The 11,106-nt window shown below is 43.8% G+C and overlaps 1 protein-coding gene across 2 annotated transcripts in view; it reads left to right on the forward strand.

Moving 5' to 3' along the window:
- ICE1 (interactor of little elongation complex ELL subunit 1) overlaps positions 1-4,770 on the forward strand; it is a 61,223-nt gene extending 56,453 nt beyond the window's left edge. Inside the window, exons 17-20 of one of the 2 annotated variants that reach the window (XM_028139444.2) lie at positions 111-217; positions 1,919-2,017; positions 3,720-3,945; positions 4,464-4,770. In XM_028139444.2, coding sequence (XP_027995245.2) covers positions 111-217; positions 1,919-2,017; positions 3,720-3,901 — 388 coding nt within the window. In that variant the 3' untranslated portion in view covers positions 3,902-3,945; positions 4,464-4,770. Of the gene's footprint in view, positions 1-110; positions 218-1,918; positions 2,018-3,719 lie in introns of both variants that reach the window. The other variant, XM_008162046.3, reaches the window with a different exon arrangement.
- Positions 4,771-11,106: the final 6,336 nt, after the last annotated feature.

The following is an 11,106-nucleotide window of genomic DNA, read 5'->3' on the forward strand; positions in this document are numbered from 1 at the left end:
CTCCTGGTTCATGAGTTGATGCTCAACCACATAACATCACTGGCTGGGTTCTTACCATTTTTAAGGTAATGCATACTCTCATACATATGTGTATTGTTGTTACTTTATAGTAAGGAGCTGTGGCCTGTAATGGATAAGTGGATAAAATACAGAAAAGGACATGCTAACATTGCATATATTCCTGACATTATTATAGCATCGATACTAAGGCTGATCGGTGAGTTGTCTCTCGGATTAAATTTTTTCTTGACCATAGTCATGGTGAGGTAATAAGTGTATAATAATATATGTTCATTAAAACTTTACCATAATAACTAATTTTGTAGCTATTAGAGTAGATAATTTTGCACTTAATTCCATCTCTTTAACTCATACTCTTTCTTTATAAATTAGTGTTTTTATCCATCTTTGTCAGAGATTAAGGTTGTTAATGTGAGTACATCTTATTTATAATTGAATTCTTCTCAGATACTAATATTAATCTACATACATGTACATACTTGCATATATATACATCAGGATACATAAATTGCTATAAATTATACTATAGTCTCTTTTGGTTCCTAAAATAAGACTATCTCCTATTTTTTACACACCTATTTTTTTCATACTTGCCCATTAAGGATCATTTTATGTATTTCCATAATTGTGAACTAGTTTTGTGTTGTTTTACTCTAATCTGAATATACAGAAATTAAAATCATTGTTTAAATGAGACATGGACTCTTTAATATCAGATCTAAGGAAGGACCTCAGTGGACATTTGGTTTTACTCCTCCCTAAAATCACAGATCTTTTTATTTTTAAAATTTACCTATTCTTTTTCCTCTTTGCCTCATCTCTGACAAGCTCCTCTCTAGGCTCTGCAGAATTATCAGAAATGACCCCACAGCTCAGGATGGCTGGTGGAAGCTTTTCTAAAATTTTGAACAATAATAAATTTCCTTGCAGTGACAGGCTTACTTTATTCATTTTTAAGAAAATGTCTTCCTCAGTCTGAATAGCTGTAGTTTGTCAGTTTTTCAGTGAAACTTTGGTGTTTCATAGAAAAAGGACCAGTTTCCCTCCCAAATGAAACATCTGCACAGGTGCTTTTCCTGGAGATAAGCAGTGTGCCTGGTGTGCAGGGGGAGTGTTTCAGGGCCATTCCTGCCATCACAAGTTGTGTACCAGGGGACTAGATGTAATAGGAATGACTGTGACTGCTTCTTGAAGGACATTCTTAAGGTAAATTGGCTTTTTTTGACTGCAAGCTTCTGGTGATGAAGAATGACCTCCGTGTAGCATAGCACCACTGCCTTGATTGGGGCTGAGGGTCCTTAACCAACCATTGCTTTTCCATTGTCAGTCCGTGTCTCAGCTCTGAAAAGAAGGCACATAACCTTCTTAGCATTGTTGTGAAAATAGTTTTGACCTTGAGGACTCCAGGGGGTCTGAAAACCACACTTGAGAGCTGGTGTTCCACATTGCAAAGACAGTCCTGTTACACAGCTACATTATAGCAGCAAAGGGTTATACCAGAGTGTGTGTTTGATGAGACCACAGTCTTAGAGTTGGTCTTTTAACATAACAGAAGTTACCCATTTCACACTGAAACTACTGAAACCACTCATTCTTCTACATTCCCCTATTTATTATAACTTAACTGAAAAGCAAAGCATTGTATATCATCTGTATATGTAAATAAAAAATGACCAAGCATTTTGGTCACTCCTGAAAGACAAATTGTGCTTTATTGATTTCTGGTCCTTGCCCGTTTAACCTATTTTCATTTAAGAATAAGTACCCATTTTAACTTCAGGATCACTAAAATTAATGTACATAATATTTTATGAAAGAAAACAAATTTTAAATTCTTATGAAAAGTTGATCAACATTTAACCAAAGGTTATATTTTGTTTTATTTTTTTACCCCTAGGTCGTTTAGGCCAATTGGGTTTGAAAGAAGGGTTTCCTTCTGCTGTGAAAAATATTAGTTCTGTCATCGGTATGTTCATACAGCATGCCCAGGATGAAGGTACCCTTCTGTTTATGAAGCGCTTGCATTTCTTGTACTAACCCACACTTTGTGCTCACTGGGTCGGGGCATCTTGCTCTGCTCCTCTCAGGGCCTGATAGATGAGGAGAGGAGATAAGGATAATTTATAAAGCTGTAGTCTATCTACAAGTTCAGCATTTGAGCCAGAGCCACAGCTCTTTACCCAGTGCCACACGTATTTGCTTACTAAAATTGTGTTTTAAATCTCTGTATTTGTTTTATTCTTAGACCTTTTTATTTATTTATTTATTTTAGTGGTTATTCTGAGCCCCACTCTGCTGTTCTAATTGCCTTGTAGATTAGGGGGGAAGTAATTTTAAAGCTGCAATACCGTTTATATTTTCAGCATTAACATTTATATGTGCGGGTTTTGTTATATTTTTATTTTAAATAATAGCTGTTTTGCCCCTTTGGACATCACATCACTAAAAGAAATCTGAAATATATAGTTAATAATAAATTTTAATTAAATAACTCCTAAATTTTTAAAATAAAGTATATCAGTAAGTAGACCTTAACTAAAATTTAATATATTTTAATTAAATAATTCATAAATGAACTTATGCTAAATGAGAACTATAATCTACTAGAGGTCCAGTGCACGAAATTTGTGCACGGGGGGGGTGTGTCTCTCAGCCCAGCCTGCACCATCTCCAATCTGGGATCCCTCGAGGGATGTTCGACTGCCCGTAAATGGGCAGTCAGACATCCCTCTCACAATCCAGGACTGCTGGCTCCCAACTGCTTGCCTGCCTGCCTTCCTGATTGCCCCTAACCGCTTCTGCCTGCCAGCCTGATCACCCCCTAACCACTCCCCTGCCAGCCTGATTGATGCCTAACTGCTCCCCTGCTAGCCTGTTTGCCCCTAACTGCCCTTCCCTGCAGGCCTGGTCGCCCCCAACTTTCCTCCTCTACCGGCCTGGTCACCCCTAACTGCCCTCCCCTGCAGGCTTGATCGCCCCCAACTGCCCTCTCTTGCAGGCCTGGTCCCTCCCAACTGCCCTCCCCTGCTGGCCATCTTGTGGTGGCCATCTTGTGTCCACATAGGGGCATCCATCTTTGACCACATGGGGCAGCCATCTTGTGTTGGAGTGATGGTCAATTTGCATATTACTCTTTTATTAGATAGGATAATATGTAACCCAGCTATAATCTATAATTATATGCTATAATCTATAATCATATACTGTAATATAGTATGTGAAAGTATGGTACACGAGATAGTTTTTCATTTGTTCTCATTTCATTCTGATTTTCATTTCCAAAGTCCCCTTATAAACACTTCAGTGGATAGTTAATGGAGTCATTTGTTTGACGAATGCTCTGGGATCCACATTTTGTTCAAATGTAAACATGGGAGTGTGATGCTTCCAGAACTGCTTTGGGAAGCTTAGCTAATGCTGGACATGAGAGGGCCGAGGCTCTACGGCCCTGTGCCTCCGGGAACAGGCTAGCCCCTGTCGGCACACAGCCAGCACCAGAACCCTGTGCAGAACTGTGCTGGGTTTTTTCATTTTCCCCACTTTAGACAAGTCTTAATTATTTTATTGTGGATCTTGTTTTATATTTAGTTTTTAGTGTGGTAGAAAGGGTTCTGAATAGTATTCAGTAGGTTACACCATTAAAAATTTGAATAACGGACACGTTTTTATGTGATGACGGATGTGAAAATTCTTTTCAGATATACCATGGGGTATACAGCTAGCAGCTGTTTATGCCCTTTGTGACTTGAGTCCCAGCAATCCAGCGGAAATATCCAAGATCCTGGAAGCCTGGCGCAAGGAGACCTCTCACAGTGTTCCGTCTGCAGTGGTCAGCTCCCTGGAGGAAGTCAGTGCATTGTGTGCGGAGGAATTCGGCTAAGCTCCGCTGCACTGCGCCTGGAGAAGTGCCTTCACCTATCTTGAGTATGAACAGGTTAATCGGCTTTCAGAATACAAACCGAGGTTTCACAAAAAAGACGCAAGAGAGAAAATGCGAAGAGGCTGTCCTCGCTGTGGCAAGGAGACAGGAGAAATACACAGTGGCACAGCCGTGTTTCCCTAAACCACATACTTAAATCACTTAATGTCTGTCGTGACTACATGACAAATGGATTATATTATTGTGTCTTGGTCAAACAACAAAAACTTGAACTTAGCCCTTTTTGCTGCAGAAAGTGCCCTTTTAGTCGCTTTTTAAAATTGACTGGCATTTTATAATGAATTTAATATGAAAGCATTGATTTGGTTCCTGAGTTAATTCTGGCCTTTGCATTCAAATGAGTGACTAGGAGAAACTAAATTGGCTAAAAAAGGACTAGAAGACTCTCCACTGTCTTAGATGGAAACAGGCTACAGAAGTTTTTCTCATGGTATAGTGTGCATCTGATCCGAGGAAAACACAGGGAGCCTCCGCAACTCACCTTTATGCGTTTTCTTCACAGGCGTTCCGTAACTTAAGTCCCTTCAGCTATTTAACTATCTGCCAGGAAAGGAGTCTGAGAAGTTGAGTCCACTGCAGGTCTGTGTCAGGACGTGTACATACGGATTCAGAGGCACCCAGAGCCCTTCGCCGTGTACATAGGGACAGTGCGATAATGTGTGTCACATTCGATGATGTTCCGCTTTCGGAATTTTAGTATTTGTACAGAGAAAATGGGTTTAATAACTCACCGTGGTTCTGATTTGTCTTATATCCATCATTTCTTAAATCTCTTGTATGTGTTTTTTTATAATAAAAAGTAAAAGTAAGCCATGTACATTATTGTTCTGATCAGTGAAGACGATGGCCATTCGGAAGGAGATCCCGCTTCTGCATGGACACGTGCTGCTGCACCAGCATTTTGCTGTGATTTCTCCACGATGCTCAGTGCTAGCAGAGACCAGATGCCTAAGTGTTGATTGGCCTCCCGACTAGATATGTTTGTTTAATTACAGTTGCTGCCCTTGACAAATTACATTTGACAAGTGTTTTACTCCTTTGTGTTTTTTAAGTAATTATAACAGAAAACAGATTTATGAACAACTCTGTGTAGCCCTTTGGAAGCTGTTGTTTGGTGCATTCACTTTTCTGCCAGTATTTATTGAGCATGTGCTCTCTGCCGGTTCCTTGTTGGGAGGTCCTGGTGAACAGGCAGTGAGAAACAAGTTTTCAAAGGCCTGTGATCTGGTGGTAGAGAAAAACCCTAAGCAGTCACCCTAGTAAGTCAGCAGTTGAAAATTTTCTTGATTTTGGTGGAAAAAAAACACATGGAAGTTTGCAATAGAATAGCAGGGTAGAATGTGCTCTTCCTAGGTGCTGGTCAAGGGGGGGGGGGGGTCCCTCTGAGGAGATAACACTTGAGTCAGGACCTGAGAGAAGAGAGCCAGCCAGCCTTGAAAGTAGGGGACAAGTGTATCCCCTGGACAGGTGAGTGTCGCTCTGCGAGGGAAAGAGCCTCTTGTGTGCAGAAAGGAGGCTGATAGAGCCAGACACTCTGTTTAAGGGACAAGTGCCATTTGTCCGGTTATACAGGTAACTGCCAGTCCCTGGGACCTAGGCAGCCCTGGGCTTGTGCAGAGATTAAGCATAGATGTCACCTGAGATTACAGTTCACAGGCTGTTCTGTGGTAAAAGGGTGTGAGAAGGGCAAGAGGTGAAGCAGAGGGACCTTCAGGAGGCAGGGCAGAGATTACCATGGTAGATGGATTCCAAATGTCTTCTGGAGGTCAAATCAATGCTAAGTTCCTGAACTGGGGTAAGGACAGGTAAGAATCAAGATTCCAGGTTACTGAGTTGGGCTCCTGGGGGTGGGGACAGGTACACAGGTTGGTGGTAGGAATCACAAGTCCTGGATGCTGGTTTGGGACATGGGGCTCTTAAGACATCCAAGTGGAAGGGGCAGGAGCCTTTACAGGCAGGCATGGAGTTCAGACAAGATCAGGCATAAGTTAGGAAGTTGATAAGTGTGTGGAGGCTATTTAAAACCGTGTGTGTGTGTGTGTGTGTGTGTGTGTGTGTGTGTGTGTGGTGTGTGCGTGCAGGCTGCACGCACCAAGGGAGAAAACTTCCCAAAAGGCAGAGGAGGAAACCCCAGAGGGCAGGAGGTGGTGGTGTAGTAGTACCTTGGTTGTTTCCTTGCCAGATCTAAGAAGGCAGGCATTGGCCATCTGTGCTTGAAGCTGCAGGGTCGGGTGGTGCGAGCCAACCAGGTGATGGTTGGGTTTTGCATCCTGTGGTTGCTGTGACCTCAGTGAGCATTTACCACATATCAGTTGGCTTAGAGTGATCAAAGTGAAAGGGAAGTCAGAAAGAGAAGAGCAGGTCTGCAGGCACATTTTTTATTTATTTGAAAATTTGCCTAGTGGATGAATTTGTTAAAAATGTTCAAAACATTTTTTTAATCTCAGCAATTTTATGTGTTTTTAGTTAGTGGAGAATAAGTAACACCTAACACTTTCTGCTGTTGCCATTCTTTACCAACTAAGAGTTTGTCAGCATCTGCTCTGTGTTGTGACCTGATGATAAATGGGCCTGAACTTGCCTGTGGTGCTGTTTCACCCTCAGAGGGTGAAGCAGTTTAAGCTGTTAATAAATTTAATTTCTGATATTCAAACAGAACGTTGTTGTAGGGTTTTATCATTTGAAAAAAATTAAAAAGTGAATAAACATTGGAACCTGGAGTTGGGTGGGGCTGTAGGCTAGCACAGGTGCTGGGCACAACAGGCTGGCGTGCTGCCCTGCAGTGACTCTCGTGCCAGCGGAGTGGTAACAGCCCAGGAGCCTGAGGAGCTGTTCCCAGTGAGGTAGTGGCTGTGAGGGAGAGCGATGACCAGTGGCCAGTGGCCAGTGATCTTTATGGACAACTTCACGAAGCACATTCCTAGGGATGGCCCGACATCATTCCAAGCACAAAGTCGGCCTGTAGATGATACTTCAGGCTGTAATTTCCCACCCTGAGACAACTTGGTCAAGTGGCTTACTTTGTTAAGAGACCATGGATGGAACAGGATCTGTAGTTGGGGATAGTAAGAGCTGCACTGTGGCCATTAGAGGGCACTGCAGACTTGCCCGTGAACTAGGATGGCCAGAACACTGGGTGCTTCCTGGGACAGGCTTAGGTGCAGTTTGCACCCTGAGAGCCTTGCTGTCGGGGAGACATTTCCATTCACACTGTGGGTGTTGAATGGAATTACTGCTACCACCTAGGGCCATTATCTACAGAACTAAATGAGAAAAACTGTACAAAGGATAATGTCATTTGAGAGAGAGTTCCGCCCCCCTCCCCCCCCCCCCAATTTGGTCTAATTCTTAACTGGATATTTTTTGATCCTAAAGCAAAATGTTTTGACTAAAAAACAAAACGAAGCAGTGGCAGGTAGATGAGTGATAATGGGTGGAATGTTCCATGAGCACTCTCGTGATAGTCAGGTATAAAAGCAATTAGGAAATCCTGTCCACAATGAATATCTTCAGTTTTTTTTCAAATAACATTTCCAACACATTCTCATGTAGAACCACATTGTAAAGAGTCTAGAGTGAATAGAGCTTCAGTTTACCTAAGACTACAGATGCAAGAAAGGGCTCAATGAGGAGTGTTCTAGAAATTGAGGGGAGTTTTGAAGGTAAGACAGCCATTAACTTAAACACTCCTCTTCCACTTGCCTGACACTTGCTTAGGGAAATTCACTGTTCTCCCTTTTGATAGTGAAACAAAGGGGAAGTTCTTTTTCCAGCCCCTGAAGAGATGTTTAAGACGTGCTTGTTTTTATGAATTGAAGACTAGTCACTATATCACAATCGGTTTGTTCAGCACAGTTTCAGTTTCATGGTTCTATGTAAGCAAAGACAATTGTGGGTGAAGCGCCATTGAGAAATGCTACAATTCAGTTTTATGAAAATGAAAGCATTTGCTTGCTTTTACGGACTTTGGGGTTTTGTGAGCAGTGTTAGGATCTTGGCAGGTGCTGCTTGGGCCTCCCCTGCAAATGGCTTTCCCTTGCATGCCAGGGTTTACCTTGGGGCCAGATGGACCTCTGATTCTCCTGCAGAGAGAGTGGTACTGTCCAGCATCCTCTGAGGGGCTCTGTGCATGGGGACAGGACGAGGAGACCTGGCTGGTGGGCCCCCAGAACAGTGGTTCTCAAAGGGCATGGCCTCACCCCAGACCCACGAATGCCAAAGTAGGAGTCTGGTGGTGTAGTGTATGGAGCCCCCCAGCAGTTGGGGAATCTGAGAGCAGCTGCCATCCTGTCCAGCCTGGCACCTGCCCTCTGCTCTGGGCTCTGCCTTCCCAGCCACTTCCTACATCGGCTCCCCAATTGTCCCCCTTCTTGGTTCATTTCAGTGGAAATTTGGGAGCAAGTGGAGGACAGCTTGAACTGTCCTCCATCTTGAACTGAGCCTGGTCCCTTTTGTTTTAAATTTTTGTGTGTGTGGTCTTTAAGGATATTTTTTCTTAACAGTTATTAATTGCTGCTGTGAAGTAATCTCACCCTAAATCATGAGTGTACAACTGACAAAACTTATGAGAACAGCAGGATGTTGAAATGCCCACCCTGAACCCAGCACACCTTGGCACCCAGAGTAACTGCCTCTTGTGATTGTCGTGTTTTTATATGTAAATTTGTATTATTACATTTTCATTTGAATAGTATAAATTATAATCCAATGTATTTTATTACTTAATCTTTTCATGTTATTCATGTGTTGTATGCAAGTAGTAAATTAAATATTAAAACAGGTCACACACTGGAATGTCCGTCTCCCTCTCGTCCCTCTCTCCGGGGGCAGCTCTGTCTCCAGCTGTTGGCAGCAGCTTCCTTCCAGAAACCCTCAGGCCCGGGGCATCCTGGGGGCGGAGGGAATGGCCATCCCAACTGTCCCGATGTAACGGAATGTCAGAACCTCACTGCTCTTCTCCACCCATTTCTTCTGATAATCCCCAAGATTAATAGCATAGGAGGTGTCTTGTGCTCATCTCCCTACTCTGCTCCCCCTGCCAGTGTGCAATCAGGTCCTATGTGCCTACATTTCCACTTGGAAGTCCCCTAGGGTGGGAGCCATGGTGAAGGGAGGACTTAAGGTTATATGAAGTGAATCATATTTATCCTTTCAAAGTGAGTTCCCATCAAAAGCCTAGAGTGCTAGTCTGCTGTGGAGGGCTGTCCATTTGCTCTGGCCCCAGGATTCTGAATTCTGTATGATGGAAGGAGGAAGGGAGGGAGGAGAGGGGTGCCTGACCTGGAGTCAGGAGTGCTGTGTGCCTGCCCAGCAAGGCTCTGTCACCCACTGATGGGGCGCACAGTCTAGAGTGAAGGGCTGGCCAGCAGGTAGCATGTAATGGGGTCTGAGGCCACTTTCTCTACCCAACTTTCATCCCATGGGGACTCGTATACCGAACTCCTAACTCAGGCCTGTTTTATGATTCCCTGAAGTCCAAGCCAGTATCAGACTCTTCAAACCAACCCTAATACAAATGCAGGAAAACCTCAAATGAAGCAACTATTCTGACTTTTGAAGAATAATCACATTTAAAAATTTTTGACAGCTCTTTAAGAGAAATGCACCTAGTAGTGTTTCAGTTGGAATTTAGAGGCAGAACATGTGGTTTATGATGAGGTAACCTTGTGTTATGAGGTGACCGAGTCACTGTCCATTCGTCTGCACTGCTTTGTTTTGCACTACACTTACTGGTAAGGTGACCTGGATTGTGTGGACCAGTGAAAGGGGGCTGAATGTTAGCAAAGCAAGGGACAAAATAAGACCACAACCTCAGGGGTCCTCCCCCAGGGCACCTTTCCCATGCAGTAGGGAAGCCCCACCTTGGTCTGCCCATCAACCTCTAGGAAATGAGATATGATCAAGAACTCACTTTATTTTAATGAAAAACAATAGTCAACGTTTGCAAATATTTGGACAAACCAAATCTAACCTCCAGAGATATTCTTCATAGGAAGACTATTGGGAAATACTCTGCGTTTCTGTGGGGAGTGAGGTCTCCTGACCGGTATCCCTAGAAATTTTTTAATGCTTCACCTTTTGGGGGAAGAAATGTTTCTGGAGAAAGAAGATGGAGTTTTCACAAAAAGACACTTAGCCTACTGCAGTTTCTTTTGTTAAGTGGAGCCCCTTTCCAGCGCCCGCAGCTGACCTGGTCACAAGGAAGGTCAAGGGGAAGATGAGGAGAAGGTTTGGGACAGCCCTGTACCTACCAAGTAGGTCCAAGCCCTACTGTCATTTCGGGAAACTCGCATTAAGAATTCAGCTGCTGGCCCCTGGCCAGAGTGGCTCAGTAGGTTAGAACATCATCCTTGCACCAGAAGATCAAGCATTCAATTCCCAGTTAGGGCACATATCTCTCTCACATCCTTCCTCTCTCTCTCTCTCTCTCTCTCTCTCTCTCTCTCTCTCTCTCTCTCTCCCTCCCTCCCTCCCTCCCTCCCTCCCTCTCTCCCTCTCTCTCCCTCTCACCCTCTCCCTCTCCCTCTCCCTCTCTCTCTCCCCCCTCCCCCACCCCCAGCCTCCCTTTCTAAGAAAAGAAAATTCTGTTCCTGGCAAGGTTTGTCTCAAGCTTCTGCTTTTACCTCACCCTGGGGACATTGAGAAGAGGAAAGAGGTTTTGAGGTGGAGAATCATTTGTAAGGTGTTTACTTCCTCCAGAGTCTCGTTAATGTGGAAACATCTAGAGTTGGGATCCATTGTGGCAGGAGCTCTAGGGTCAGATCTCTTCCAGAGATGTGGGATCAGCTGAGGGAGAGATGTGGAGAAAAACAAGCACAACCCTGGTCCTCACTTTATAATGAAGTGCATTGTAAAAAGGTCATGAGCCCCTTTTGCAGGTCAGCTTTCAGGATGCCAATTTCACAGTGACTTGTTTAGGAAGCAGGTCGCACACGCTGTACTGGAGAGCCGCCTTCGTAGAAGGCGGAGAAGCATGACGCATGCAGTCTATGCAGGATGCTCACACCACCCCTCTCTGATTTCCTGCCACCAAAGGCTGGCCTTTGCATATTGAAAATCTGTTTGTTCAATCGGCAGTGGAGCAGAAAATAGAATTGGCAAGGCATTCACTCTTGACCTTTCCTAGTTTGTATTTTTAAAAGAGA

This window comes from Eptesicus fuscus, chromosome 4 (assembly GCF_027574615.1).
Source record: "Eptesicus fuscus isolate TK198812 chromosome 4, DD_ASM_mEF_20220401, whole genome shotgun sequence".
NCBI lineage: Eukaryota > Metazoa > Chordata > Mammalia > Chiroptera > Vespertilionidae > Eptesicus > Eptesicus fuscus.